We start from the raw sequence: 16,234 nt of genomic DNA on the forward strand, positions 1-16,234 counted from the left end.
CGCACACAAAACAACGAGAATGATAGAGATTACAAATAAAGAGATGGGCAAGACTATATCTGCCAGATGTCAGTGAAAATGGTAGAGCAGGCAGTTCCAAGGACCCATCCCGCCACAGAAACTTCAAAAAAGTCAAGCAAAAAATTTTAGAACCAACTTTGTCAACTCTGGAAAACAAAGGTTTACAGCAGGCAAGGGAACCCTATATCAAGAAAAAGGCAATCTATGGGGCTTCCCTGGTGGCGCACTGGTTAGGAATCCGCCTGCCAAAGCAGGGGTCACGGGTTCGAGCCCTGGTCCAGGAAGATCCCACATGCTGCGGAGCAACTAAGCCCATGCACCACAACTACTGAGCCTGCGCTCTAGAGCCCATGAGCCACAACTACCGAGCCCACGTGCCACAACTACTGAAGCCTGCGTGCCTAGAGCCCGTGCTCTGCAATGAGAAGCCACAGCAATGAGAAGCCCACGCACCGCAACAACAAAGAGTAGCCCCCACTCGCCGCAACTAGAGAAAGCCCACGCACAGCAACAAAGACACAACACAGCCAAAAATAACTAAATAAATAAGTAAAATAAATTAATTTAAAAAAAGAAAAAGGCAACCTAAACATGGTAGAAAAGCTTTGTGGTGTTTTTCTTTGCCCTTGTCCCACTAACCTCTGTGGCATATCAGTGGTCTTGAAGATGGTGGTCCACATTCCCAGGGTAGGACTCTGGTTCCAAAAGGAGCAAAACAAACCTAACTTGCAAAGAATTGTGTTTGTCTATTCTAACCTGTCTAGGAGTTACCTGAAGAACTGATACTGGTGTTCTGTTTTTGTTTTGCCTAACTTGGAACTCGCTCAGGGTAGAAAAGTGGTGGACATTCCTTGAAAATATTGTAAGGCAAATCAACTGTCCAAAGCTACTTGGGGCAAAAAGATTATGACTAAAGCACAAAGTGCCCAAAGGCTTGGTGGAAAAGCTAGGGAGAGGGTTTTGGGAAATCAGGGAATTCGCAGGGGCCCTTCCACACTGGGGAATTTAGAAAGCCACATGCACGCCCAGGGCAGAATACATGCACAGAAGATACCTGAGAAGACTCTAAGCTTTCTCCTCCAGCTGATCTCTAGGCTGAGTCCAAGAGGAAGTGAAGGCTAAAGCAGAGTTATAAATAGCCTGGCTAAACACTGAAGGAGTGCTCCAATACAAAGCAATTTGCAAAGAATGGGGAATATTTGTGTTTTTATTTATTTATTTTAATTTATTTATTTTTGGGTGAGTTGGGTCTTTGTTGCTGCACGAGGGCTTTCTCTAGTTGCAGTGAGCAGGGGGCTGCTCTGTGTTGCGGTGCGCGGGCTTCTCGTTGCGGTGGCTTCTCTTGTTGCGGAACATGGGCTCTAGGCGTGCGGGCTTCAGTAGTTGTGGCTCGCAGGCTCTAGAGTGCAGTCTCAGTAGTTGTGGCACATGGGCTTAGTTGCTCTGCAACATGTGGGATCTTCCTGGACCAGGGCTCAAACCCATGTCCCCTGCATTGGCAGGTGGATTCTTAACCACTGTGCCACCAGGGAAGTCCCTATTTGTGTTTTTAAAACTTTTTCTTTCTCTGTCAACTTCCCCCCGACCCCGGCCCCACCGCCGCCAACCAGGGAAGGGGATGACTGAAGGAAATCTTTATTAAAACGCTAGCTGAACACAGATAAAAAACAGACACCAGAAACCCATACATGGCAAAGAATACTGACTTTATAAATATACTTTAGAAAAGTTTCTATAAAAACAGCTACAGCCAACAACAAGCAAGAAAAACAAACCCTAAGGAGAGGAAAAAATCTGATTTCCAGAGTTACCATATTATAGTATTCAAAATGTCCAGTTTTCAACAAAAAATGATGAAGCATGTATCGGGACAAGAAAATATGGCCCATTCCTAAAAAAAAATTAATAGAAACTACCTCTGAGGAGGCACAGACATTGGACTTATTAGACAAAGACTTTAATTCAACTAGAAAAACTAGAGGAAAAAAAGCAAACTAAATGTGAAGCTAGTAGAGGAAGAAGATAAGATCAGAGTGGGGATAAGTGAAATGCAGAACAGAAAAATAATGGAGGGAATCAATGAAACCAAAAGTCAATTCTTTGAAAGCAACTAAATTGACACACCTTTAGCTAGACTGACAAAGCAAAAAGAGAAAAAAACACAAACAGCTAAAATTAGAAATGAAAATGAGACATTGTTACTGACCTTACAAAAGTAAAAAGGAATATAAGAAAATACTATGAACAATTAAATGCCAAAAAATTAGATAACCTAGATGAAATGAACAAATTCTTATAAATACACAATTTACCAAAACTGAACCAAGAAGAAATTAAAAATCTGAATAGACCATAACAAGTAAAGAGATTGAACCAGTAGCAGAACGCCCCCCCCAACTTCTAGCACTATACAGAGTCATTGGTGATTTGAAACATTTAAAGAAGAATTAATACCTATCTTTCCAAAATTCTCCCCAAAAACAGAAGAGAGAACACATTCTATAAAGCCAGTATTAACCTGCTAACAAAGCTAGACAAAGACACCGCAGAAAACTTACAGACCAATATCCCTTATAAATATAGACACAAATAGACACAAAAATTCTCAATAAAATATTGGTTAACCAAATCTAATAGCATATTAAAAGGATTATATACCATGACCAAGTGAATTTGTTCCAGGAATGCAAGGGTGGTTCAACATGAGAAAATCAATCAACATAATACAGGTTAACAGAACTACAAAAACAAACAAACAAAACAACACACACATGGTCATCTCAATTGACACAGAAAAAAGCATTTGACAAAATCCAACACCCTTTCATGATAAAAAAACAACAAAAAACCCTCAGAAAACTAAGAGTAAAAGGAACTCCCACAATATGATAAAGGATATTTATGAAAAACCCACAGTTAACACCATACTTAATAGTGAAAGAATGAAAGCTTTTGCTTAAAGATCAGGAACAAGACTTGGGTACCCACTTTCACCACTGCTATTCAATATTGTACTAGAAGTTCCAGCCAGAGTAATTAGGTAAGGAAAAGAAATAAAAGCAATCTCAACTGGAAAGGGAGAAGTAAAACTTTATCTAGTCACAGGTGACATGATCCTATACATAGAAAATCTCAAAGATTCCACAAAAATAACTACTAGAGGTAATAAACAAATTCAGCAAAGTTACAGGATCCAAAATCAGCATGCAAAATCAGTTGTATTTCTGTATACCAGAAATGAACACTGTTAAAAAATTAAGAAAATCTCACTTAAAACAGTATCCAAAAGAATAAAAGAATAAAATAAATTTAACCAAGGAAGTGAAAGACTTGTATGCTGAAAACTACAAAACATTGCTGAAAGAAATTAAGATCTAAATTAATGGAAAGACAACCCATGTTCATGGATTGGAAAACTTAATATTGTTAAGACTGCAATACTACCCAAAGAAATATACAAGTTCAATGAAGTCCCTATAAAAAGTCCATCAGTGTTCTTGCAGATTTCTAAAAGTCAATCCTCAAATTCTCAGGGAATTGTAAGAGCCCCAAATAATGAAAACAATCTTAAAAAAGATCCAAATTGGACAACTCACACTTCCTGATTTCAAAACTTATTGTAAAGCAATGGTGGTAGTGGTATATGTGTGTGTGTGTGTGTGTGTGTGTGTGTGTGTGTGTGTATCAATGGAATAGAATTAAGAATCCAGAAATTAACCCATACATCTATGGCCAGACACCTGTATTTTCTACAAGTGTCAAGACCACTTAACAGGGAAAGCAGAGTCTCTTCAAGAAATGCAGCTGGGACCATTGGTTATCACATGCAAAATAATAAAGTTGGTCCCCTAACTCACACCTTTTATGAAAATTAACTCAAAATATATAAATGATATAAGAGCTCACAATCATTAAAATCTTATCAAAAAACATAGGAGTAAATCTTTATGACCTTGGATTGGGCAGTGAATTCTTAGATAATGTACCAGGAGCACAAGTAACAAAAGAAAAATAGATAAACTGGAATTCATCAAAATTAAAGACTTTTGTGTATCAAAAGACATTATCAAGAAAGTGAAAAGATCAGGTACAAAATGGAAGAAATTCTTTGCAAATCATATGAGTTACAAGGGTGTTATATCCAGAATATATAAAGAGGTCTTACAATTCAACATAAAAAGGGAAACAACTCAACTTAAAAATGAGTAAAGGACTTGAATATACATTTCTCCAGAAAAGATAAACAAATAGCCAACAAGCACATGAAAAGATGCTCAATTTCATTAGTCACTGGGGAAATGCAACTCAAAACAATGAGATACCACTTCACAAACACTACGACGGTTATATACATACATATACGTATACGTATACATATACATATTTTAAAAGGAAAATAATAAGTGTTAGCGAGGATGTGGAGAAATTGGAACACTTGTACATTGCTGGAGGGAATGTAAAATGGTTTAGCCATGGTGGAAAACAGTTTGTGGCTTCCTCAAAAAGTTAAACATAGAATTACCACATGACCACATGACCTAGCAATTCCATTCTTAGTTATATACTCAAAAGCACTGAAACTAGGTACTTAAGCAAATAAGTGTATACACTTGTTCATAGTAGCATTATTCACAATAGCCTAAAGGTGGGAAAAACCAAAACGAACACATCAACAAACGAGTGGATAAATTGTGGTAGACACTTATGCAATATCGTGCAGCCATAAAAAGCACTGGTATATACTACAATGTATATATGCCTTAAAAACATTATGCTAAGTGAAAGAAGCCAGACACAAATGTCACATATGGTTCCAATTATATAAAATATCTAGAAAAGGTATATCCATAGAGACAGAAAACAGATTGATGGTTGCCTGGGGCTGGAGGGAGAGGGAACTGTGCGTTATGTACGGTCTCCTTTTGGGGTGTTGAAATGTCTGGAACTAGATGTGGTAGTGGCACAACACTGAATTGTGTACTAAATACCACTGAACTGTTCACTGTTAAATGGTTAATTTTACGTTGTGAATGTCATCTCAGGAAACAAAAACAAAAACAAAAAACGTATATCCGTAAAATTCAAACAAAGGAAGAAGGGGTCCACGACTTACTATCAGGTGGGGTAGAATTTAGAAAACTAAAATACTAATTTCAAGCCATGTAGTTTTTAAGGGTCTCTTAACTTATGCAATGTGTATAACAAAGCATCTAAATGTTCATTAGTAACATGGCCATCTGACACTTTTAAATAGAACTTATAACTAAGAGCTGAAAACCACTTAAACAAGCATTTGTTGGATCAAGGTTATGAATGTTCAGAAAGCACACAGGATTGGCAGCCTTCTGGAGTTAGTCCCAGATTGGGCACCATTTAGTTCCGGATAAGCTTCTTCAGCTGGCTGGGTCTTCGTTTTTTCATATGTAAAATGAGAGGGTTGGACAAGATCATCAGTAGGCCTCCTTTTTAGTTACAAAAAGTCTGTGCAATCTATTCCCCAAGACAGAATGCAAAAAGGCAAAGCCTTTGAGAAAAGGGCTATACTTCATTCATAAACACCGAGACAAATCTCACCTGCCAGTGATGGAGGTTGGAGAGAATAGCACTTTCTAAAGCAGCCAGCACAGGATGGTTTACAGATAAAAAATTAACCCCAATTCAAGCCACATCTGGAAGAGAATTGGTGTCAAATACCAACAGCTGGGTACAAATGTTATTTGCATGTTTTTGGCAAACATTTGATGTGGGTTTGGTGTGAGCAAGAATTCTCTCTCCAAACTATTATAGCTTAAGTGGAAAGCTTTGATAACTCGATGCATTCCTGGTAAGTGTGTTGAAATCTGAGTTTTTGACAAAAATACACCTGGAAAGCATAGTGCCTAAGGAAACAGTGATTAGTCACAAACCCCAGATACGAGACTTACAGTGATCATTGATGAAGAAATATTTCTAGCTCACAAACACAATGACAAAACCCAGAGCTACCCAATCTGCTCCCTGATTTTCTTATACTTGAGCACAACTGCTAATTTTGTATAAACATAAGCAGAAAAATAGCTTTTGGAAATCTTAAAACAAAGCCTATTTTCTGCCACTATCTACCCACAACCATCTGCCAGGTTTTGGATTAAAGATGACAGCAACCTCCTAAGGAAGCTTCGTGGGGAAAACCAGTTTCTGAAGCTATAGGTCAATCATTTTAAGTGTAACTAAACTATTTTAGATTTCAAATCTGTTTGTTTAATAAGTCCAAGAGAAATAAAACTAAGTTTAGTGGTCACCACATTTTGGTTTAAAATAACAATAAAAAGAGTAAAAAATAAAAAAGAAATCTTTTGACTCTGAAGCTCTAATTGTTACTCATTCACTTATTTATTCAACAAGTATTTCAGCAACTACCATGTGCCAGGGTCTGTGTTGAGTGCAGGAAATACGATGGAGAAACAGTTCCTGCCATCACGAGGCTCATGAGGCAGATGAAAGGACTAGTAAGCAGACAAATAATTTAAAATATTTCCTTCATATCACTCACAGATAAAGGGACAGAGAATAACAGCGGAGGACGGCCACAGAGCACCTCTCTGAAGAGGGGACACCTGAGGCCTAAAAGATGAAAAGGAGCTAGCAAATAGGCAGAGAGGAGTATTCTAGGCAGAAGGAAAGCCCATGTGCAAAGGCACTGAGGTAGGAAATCATTCATTAAAGTCTGGACCAAATCCATCAGTGGGCTCAAGTGTGGTGAGGCGATAAAGTAATATGGATGAGTTTGGAGAGGAAGGCAGTGCAAGACACGAAAGATCTTACAGTCGTGGTAGGGTTTTGGGTTTTAAATGCAATGGGAAGTAGTGGGAGGGTTTTTAGGAAACAACTGAGAAAATCATTTCCAAAGGATAACATTTGCTACCACGTGAGTTGATTGGAAATGGGCAAGAACAGAAGTGGGGAGAAGCGCTGCTGCAGTGCAGAGAAAAACAGATGAACTCAATATATATATTGGAGCTCAGGTCAAAAGACTTGTCAAAAAAAAAAAAAGACTTGTCTAGGGACTGTTCCAGGTGTTGGGCTGAGGGAAGGGAGGAATCAAGGTGAGTCTTAGATGTCACCTCTGAGATGGCGAAGACTGGGGCAAGCAGTGGTGGGATGGAGAGGTGGTGGTAACACATTTAGGGAGCATGCAGGCGAAAGATTGCACATGGTAAGTGTGGGCATGTCTGTGAGACTTCCAAGTGTTGGCGTCAACAAAGCATTGGATATAGAAGAATGGAATTCAGCGTAGAGTTCTGGGATAAAGATAAAAATTTTGAAGTCACCAGATAAAGATAGTATTCAAATTCATGGCAGGGAAGAGTACATACAGAGAGAAAAAAAGCGAAGTCCCAAATGCTGTGTAAATGTTAGGCAAGAGAAGTTCGCCTAAGACAGCTTAAGGACAGTAACTTTGTCCCTGTAATCAAATACCACAGTCATATACAATTGGAAAGCATGTACTGACAGCCAGTCTAAACAACCTGAAAGCGTCTAACAGTGGTGGTGAATGAGCATTTGAAAAGTGGTGATTGGACCATCGCGGCAGGGGTGGGGAGGGACGACAACTCTCTCTCTGGGCACGCTGATGTTTGGGGGGTGATCTGGGAACTTAGAGTGCTTGAGATGGTAAGGTGTGAGGTACACTTATGAACTGCTATAGAGAATTTAAGCAGCCATAATTTTCATCCGTGATAAACTGCAAGACAGAATTATTTTTTAAAGCATACAATCTCAAAACTTTAAAGGAAGCATTTGTTATAAGCTTCATAATCAGCACTATTTCTAGTGGCTGCTGTGAAGCTTGCTTAGTGAGAGGCACTCTCTGTGTGCCCTTGGAGCTAATGGGACTGGGCAAATAATTTAACCCTCCTTACTTCACAGCTAAGGAAATAAATCCTGAGCTTTTCCATAAAGTTACGCATCCATGGTCACAACTAATAAACAGAAAGATTAGACTAGTCATTCCCAACCTTAGCTGCAATCAACAAACACCGTCTGGGGGAGCTTACTAAAAACCAGTCAATCAGCAAATCACACAAGCAAACAAAGAACTAAAACAAAAGATAATATACTGACTCACTTTTGGAGATCTTGATTCAGTCAACCTGGGGTGAGACCCACACACCTGTACTTTAAAAGCTCCCCTGGGGGGCTTCCCTGGTGGCGCAGCGGTTGAGAGTCTGTCTGCCTGCTGATGCAGGGGACACAGGTTCGTGCCCCGGTCCGGGAGGATCCCACATGCCGCGGAGCGGCTGGGCCCGTGAGTCATGGCCGCCGAGCCTATGCATCTGGAGCCCGTGCTTGGGCTCAGGCTTTCTGATCCACGTCCTCGTTGTTTTTTACCTCCTCACTGCTAAATCCTCATCACCTGTACTTCCTTACCTACCCAAACCACTCATCCCTTCCCCCCTGCACTCTACCTCTGCATGGTTCTTCTGAAGGAAATTAGAAACCCCTGGATCCAGATCTTCCTCCAAGATCACTACCAATCTCTTCCTCTGCCTCTTCCTCTCCCCACTTTCCCCTGGCCTCACGGACGCTCAGAGTTTTGCTCTTCATACTTTTCCTCTTTCCATTCTACTTTTTCTCTAGCTGGTCTCATCCACTCCAGTTTCCGCAAGGTTTTTGTGTTGATGCTGGCCAGAAGGCTTAGCTCCAGCCTGGACCTGACCCGCTGCCCAACATCTAGGCCTGTGGGACTTAAGACTTACTTACAAAATAGCAAAATGTTTGCATTATAGAGTACGTTAAATCGTTTCCCTATATAACTATGTAGTTCCATTGAGGTTAATCCAAGGTATACTGAGATGGGGAGACTGGGCTGAGTGGGATGGAGTTAATTCAATTACACAGATGTGGCAGACACACACTACGGTGGCCCTATAATTCCTGTCCCGTAGTACCTATGTCTTTGTGTAATTCCCACCCCTTGAGCGTGGTCAAGGCCTGTGACTTGCTTAAGGTATAGAATATGGCAAAGGTGATTTTACAGATGTGACTAAGGTCTTCAATCAGCTGACTGAGCTAATCAAAGCGTACCAGGCTGCATGGGCCTGATTATAGATGAGCCTTTCACAAAGGCCTAGGTCTTCCCTGAAGCAAGAGACGTCACGCAGCAGAAACTCTCTCTTCCATTGCTAGCTTTAAAGAAGCAAATTCCTAGGAACTCTACAGCCGCAAGTAAGTGAACTGTCTACAACCTGAGGGATCGTAGAAGTAGATCCTCCCCTATTTGAGCCTCCAGAGAACACAAGAGCAGCTGCCACTTTGATTTCAGCTTTGTGCTGGACTCCTAGCCCACACTGTAATATATGTGTTGTCTGTACTAGCTTATTACTCAGCAGTAGATAACTAATATAGACGTCTCATGTTAAAAGCTGAAATCCTGCATCTTGGCTATTCCTAATTTGGGCTTACCTGGCCACTGACCAAGATCTACTTAAGAGCGAGAAGAGCACATAAGAGACAGCCATTAGTAAGACAGGAGCTGTGTGTGCCCATGACCCCTGGTGGCCGTGGGACTGAGCAGAGGAAGTACACAGTGTTCTTCTATACGCTAATGGTTAAAGGTCTTCAACAATGGCAAATGTCATTGCTCTAGAATGTGCTATTTATCAAATCAACAGTTTGTATACGGCAGGTGAAATAATTTTTTTTGATTGGAGTAGATTTCTTTTGTTCTATCAGTGGAAGATAACTGCAGTGATCCTAGGCTTTCCTGAGGATAACAGATGTTCACTCTGAGGGAGGGTCAATGTTCAGAGATACTTTATCATCTTCTTGACCTGCAATGTTACTCTAGTCAGCCAGCCAGGGAAGTAGGGGTTTTGTTCAAATATGCATTACAAGAGAGGTTTCATGAGAATAACAAGACATCTTTAAGTATACACGTAACTCTTAATCTTGATACAAGACCCCATTTCGAGACAGCCCATGCTTAAAATCCTGTGCCAAATAAATTAATGCTAGAGAAATAAGTGGCTCAGTGTTACCTTCCTCTTCCCTGTTAAAATGTCAAGCTTTGCAGTAGGTCACAACTAAAAAGCTTAAGCCCATGTGTTTGAAATAAGAAACAGTCCCCCTGCAGACAAATACGAAAAGAAAACGATGTGGTAGGAAGGTGCATAGGGTCTGATTTGGTATTGATCCTTTTGAATGGTGCTGGTAAGTCAATGGATACTGACAATGGCATGGAAGGTGATTTTCCTGGAAAGCAAGGGAGCCACCTGGGGAGGTTAAGAGGGGTAGGGGGAGATTTGATTCCAGTGACATCAGAGCTGGCAGAGATGTCAGAGGTTATCTAATTCTACACATCTGTCCTATGATACAAGTTGGGAAATATGAAGATGATGAAATCACCAGCCAATTAAATGGCCGAGAAGGGATTAAAGCCCAGCTCAACAAATTCTCTGATATTCTACTGCACTGTGATGTCTTGTTTTCCCCACTGATGCCTCCTCCAAAAAAATAAGGAATTCTTGTGCCCTCCTGAGACTTGTAGTCACTGAAGTTGGTTAGAATTATTAGTTCTGCACAGGATAAGTTGCATTACATGATACAATTGTCAATACTTTACAGTCATCGGTGACAGTAATGAGTTTATAAAAAGCAGCTCTAGACTAACCATATGCTCAGCCTTAGCTCCCACATCATTTACTTCCTTGGTGAGAAATCAATGACACACGGGCCACATGTACACCTGCACCAAGCTTGGCAGGGTGGTCTCCTTTCTAGAGTTTTAGGAAATGGCTCATCTTACAGATGGGGAAACCAAGGTCCAGAAAGGGCTAAACTCAGCCACGTCCTGGCCCAGACCCAGCTTCCAAAGCTTTGTGCTGGTTGAGAGCTTTAGCACTTACCGGCTAGGTCTGGCAGACAGAGGAGGATAAACTGATAGGGCTGGGTTTGATTGATGGATGGCTAGAAGCCACAGGTGGATCTAATGCACTCAGTCTGGGAAGCAAAAAACAAACATTAATTGCCTGATGGTGTTAAGAGTGGAGGAGGTTGTTTTCTAGATGAAATTTAAAACTCTGCTACACAGATGCTGTCAATAAGTGGACTGAGAAGTACAATAAGTACCCTTTGAAGGTGGTACTTCTTTCACGTTAAAGATGGGAGGCAGTGGTTAAAAGTGTGGTGACTACCCGAATTTAATTCCTGGCTCAGTAACTTAGCTGTGTGACATAAGGCAAGTTACCTAACTTCTCTAAACTTCATTTTCCTGACCTGTAAAATGGGAAAAATGATAGTACTTTACACAATTGTTAGGACTAAATGAAAAATGTCACCGAGAGAGAACTCGACATGCTCCACGATGCTTGCTGTGATCATGCTGTGGTTAAAAGAAAAACAACTCTTTTGCTACAGAACATAATAATCAGAATTACTTGAGATACCCTTAACCTTTTGAAATGTAATAGTTTGTCAAGTTAGTGAAGGGACAACAAAACCTTTCAGTCGAAGGTGTACATACAGGTCAATAAAATTTGTTTGAAATACAGCATTATAGTCAAATACAGCAGTACACACTATGGAGCAATTTCTGAAATGTTACTACTTCTTACTACTCTCCCCCTGCCTCCCCAAAAAACAACCCTGGCAATAAACAACAAACAAAAAAACCCCACTAGGCACAGTTGCAAATACCCTATTTAACATTTTTTTAGAAGACAGAATGTGTGTGTGTACTGTATATATTTTTTATTTATTTATTTTCTGTATATATTTTTTAAATGTGTCCTCCAGATATTTTAATTTTTCCCTTGGTCTTCTGCAAAAGGAAGATATGTAACACATCTTCAAATATACTTAGAGCTTTATCTTAATATTAATCATAATGATGATCTTGAATTACCAGGAGAAAAAAAGGGCACTCTCTTTAGAAAGGCAGAAAAATACAATTAGTAACTATTTTTACCTATACTCAATTACAAGATATCCCAGCACATGAAAGTTACCCCTTTGTTTAAAACAAACAAACCACCCCATCAAAAAACACACTCCAAGGACTCTAGAAGCTTACTGAACTACAAGTACCAATATTAGTTTCACCAGAAAAACCAAGAAATGGTGGTATTGTCCAGTGGAGGATCTGTGCAAAAATAAACTCTTCAATTTAATAATGCAAAAACAAATATGTCACCTAAGTTCTTGAAAAGCACTGGAAAAATGTGTGTGCAAGTAACTGAAATCTGTGAAACAGTTACAATCACCAAGATATGGAAGACTTAATTTTTCTATTTTACTTAAAAAACAAAAACAAAAAACCAAACTGGTGATCAGTTTTTGATGAATTCTGGATTTGCCACATCTCCAGAAACTGTACAAATACAGTTCTTTGTTTTACTTATATTATTTATAACATGTGTATCACAAGGCAAATTTGCTTCATGCTTTACTTCAGTAAAATGGAAATAAAAACCTTTCTCCGGAATCGGCACTAAAGTTGTTTTGAGTTCTTAATAGCAAGGAGATACATCCAACTAAAAGCAGAATGAACACAGTCATACTACATATCAAATCAAAATTATTTTCTTTATATCATCAGCAATGAGTAACTCCAGAGGTAGTATGGAAGAAACGAGCATGGATCCTATCAGGTCACAACCAATGAAGAAATTAAATTTATTTTTTCCTATGGTTTTGACCATAAATTGCTTTACATATTCAGGACCTGAATAAAAACCACTCTCAGCAGAAACCCTGGTCCATTAAATCAACTGACATATCAATTTACAACTTTCAGGACTGCAGATATAAAAAATGTAAAGTATAAAATTATGAAGTTTGAAATGGTTTTAATCATATTCATTAAAAATATTTACATTTCCCAGTACTTACTTGACAAAACCCCTTGCAATATAATTCTACTCTAAACTTTTATTTATAAAATGAGGCTCATTTATGAGATTTCAATGAATGTTATACTGCAAATTACTTACATTCTGTAAAATATTTTAAGAAATTTTCATATCAAAGGTAGTTTATATTGGATTATCTGAAACCCAATAGTGCCCACAGACGAGCTTCTTATAATTCTTTTCATTAATGCTTGGAAAGCACTGTGAAAATGAAAAGTGCTGTTAAGTGCTATCATCTCCCTTAAACTTTAACTTATACTGTGTGCACATTGTGAAATAAACACATATGCAGCATGTCCATGTTTTGATATGTATTTTTATTTCCCTGCAGTTTTCACTTATCAAGAACAAGTAACAGGGAAAGTTGTCTGAACTAGTGCATAAACAAACATTCTGAAACACCACTACACGTATCTAATATACAAGAACCGTATAAAAAAAGTCACTAAAACACTACACTGTGAAGGTGTCCAACGCTTACAGTCAGACGTTTTCCAACCCGTTACTTGCCTTGTAGCCACAGGAAACCTCTCCAAAACTGAAAAGACAAAATCTTGCCACGACCCCCCCCTCCCAGCACCCGGGATGGCTCGATATCTAGACCTCCAATGGTTACTGCAATCACACAATGCAGTACATACCTGGCAAAATATCCTTTATGTGGTGTGGTACAGGTAAAGCCAGTTAAAATATGCAGTCTTCAGATACAATGTAATCCTTGAAAAATGTTCATACCTGCACAGTTTAAATGTGCTAGATGCATAATTTTTCCTAGTCCTTTTTTCTGTGTAATCATTTTTTATAAACTGGTATTATAAATAGAAATATACATTCAAAATATATGGAAAAGTGAGTTACTACATTAAATTTGCATGTATCGATCCATCCCTTTCCCCTGCACAGTAATAGAAAATACTATTTTGCCTTGAACTTCATATTTGACAGTGAAATGCCACTAAAGTATTTACCAAAAATTCCATCTAGTCAAATTGTGAAACAAAATGAACCAAGTGAAAACTTTACAGTTCCTTTAGAAAAAAATTACAAGAATTTCATTTCCTAGCTATGAATCTTTAACTTTTTAGACACAAAGTTGGATTTATTTTTACAAGATACAAAATGTAAACATGGCAAAATAAATAGTTAAAACAAGTGATGCAGGATCCCATTTCATGCTCATGATCCCATTAAAGAATTATTTTTTAAAATCCATTCAGTTGCAAATTCAAGTGCAAAAGCATGATGATGAATATCTACTATTCAAGTAACAGAAATAATATTGATGATACAAATAAACTATATTACAAGGTAGTGATTTTCCCAATTTTACAAAATATACATCATATATCGATTTAACATCCGATATACTCTAGTCCATTTAGGTCCATTGTTACGCTCTGTGATCCACAGAGTGTCGCCTTTTGCATTCAGCTGGAATATGAATGACTGCACACCATCAGCACAGGTCAAAGCCACATGTTTTAGGTTATGTCACTTCCATAGCTACTGTTGTCTCTGCTATTCCATTTAAACCCAATCTTTCTGGTTCGTGGTTCTCTCTATAATAAGGCAAAGAGTAAAATAAACATTAATACTCTCTAGAATATGATGTGTATCACTTAGTATTTATAGATACATTTTTATGTAATTACAACAAAACACATACTGCAGAAGAACATCTCCCATTTTTATAATTTCTATACAGGAATGAGGAAAAGTTTTCTTCAGCTAAAAAATCCTAGTAATTCCTAAGAACTTGATTATAACTATTTACTTAGGAAAGACAGTAATTTAACACACTATTTCAGTAGAAGCCAATGATAAATTACTTATGAAATATATAACATATGACAATCCAAGTGTTTTTACAATAGATGGAGCATATGATGCTCAAAAAGAATAATCATTTGGAGCACAATATTACTTAAATTATTTTCTACTATAATTTAATTTTACAGGTTTAAGGTCATGTAGTTATTAATCCGTGCAAATCAATTTTTTTTATTCTCACGCATTAGTGTCACAGAAAGAAAAAATCTGAAATACATTATCATGGATTTAGTTAATTTCAGAATATTCTCAATTTTAAAATATACATAGATTAATTTACTTTCCCTTTGTGTATAATACTGAAGAAAATACAAATTTTGATTTGAAAACTAAAGCTCTGGAAGCTAATAACAACTCTAGCCTTCTGGACTGTCTACACTACAAAGAAGTAATAGAAGAATAAATTAAGCTTCTAAAATAGACTGATGTATTATTTCAGTTTGATGGTTCCCAAGTTGATGTGGGTTTTTTTTCCTTTTTTTTTTTTTTTTTACAGTTCTGATTGGCATTTAAACATCCTACCAGTGACCTCAAACAAATGATCTAGGTCACAGAGCTTTAGACTAAGCAGATATTCAGTATCTGTTGAAAAGCAAGTCAATCAATTGACAAGACATCTATTGCTTGAGCAATTAAAAAAAAAAAAAAAGTATCTTTCCTCCCACAGGATAGCAGAAAGGGACAGAATGATACTTGAAACACACACACACACACACACACACACACACACCTTGCTATGCTGCTGATGGCACTGCTAGGAGTAACCTTTGGCACTCTGTCCATACTGGCAGCAACTGTGGCAAGTTTTAAGGCTGTTGGCGATGGTGCTGAAGTCCGTGTATTGATATGCACATTGACTGGAGAAACAACACTGACGTTATTGAGGTGCACTGCATTTGTCAGGCAGGAATTGTTCATGGGAAGTGTTTGAGGACTGCTTGTGCACAATGCTGGGATTAAGTGGTTTGTAGTGGTGTGGCCAACTGTCCTTACAAGTTGTACAGCTGAAATCCCTGGGCTGGATGATAAAGCCATGTTGGTGGAGTATAATGTTTTAGAGGTTCCTGAAGGAGAAGGAAAAAAAAAAATCGTTCCATTCAAGTCATGAGACATTAAACTTTTTAAAAAATTAGGAGCTTAAAAATAAAGAGAAATGCAAACATTTGTAATCTAGTTAAATACCAAATTAACCTTCCACATAACGGCCTCTCCAAAGAGACCTTCTGATTGGTAACATATTCACCTGTTTCAACCCCAAAGACACCCTCTTTCTACTAGCCTACACAAAAGGGTTTGCAAAGTATTGTCCTGCCTCCATATTTGGAAACTGTATAATAGGACAGAGAGCTCCTCTCTGGAGATCGAGGGCAGGTGTAGATGAAGGTTGGACTTCCATTAGAATGTACACATGCAAGAACATCAGTAAGGAAGGGCAATCACAATCATGGGTATATGTAAAAGCAAGAGGAAAACCCTAGGGTCTGAGCAGTAGT

General features: G+C 38.3%; 1 protein-coding gene across 1 annotated transcript in view; it reads right to left on the reverse strand.

Annotated features, from left to right (window-relative positions):
- Positions 1-13,207: 13,207 nt before the first annotated feature.
- Positions 13,208-16,234, reverse strand: part of EPC2 (enhancer of polycomb homolog 2) — a 107,016-nt gene continuing 103,989 nt past the window's right edge. Inside the window, exons 13-14 of the mRNA XM_032637925.1 lie at positions 15,472-15,805; positions 13,208-14,470 (exon numbers count right to left, since the gene is read on the reverse strand). Coding sequence (XP_032493816.1) covers positions 14,398-14,470; positions 15,472-15,805 — 407 coding nt within the window. The 3' untranslated portion in view covers positions 13,208-14,397. The remainder of the gene's footprint in view (positions 14,471-15,471; positions 15,806-16,234) is intronic.

This window comes from Phocoena sinus, chromosome 7, assembly GCF_008692025.1.
Source record: "Phocoena sinus isolate mPhoSin1 chromosome 7, mPhoSin1.pri, whole genome shotgun sequence".
NCBI lineage: Eukaryota > Metazoa > Chordata > Mammalia > Artiodactyla > Phocoenidae > Phocoena > Phocoena sinus.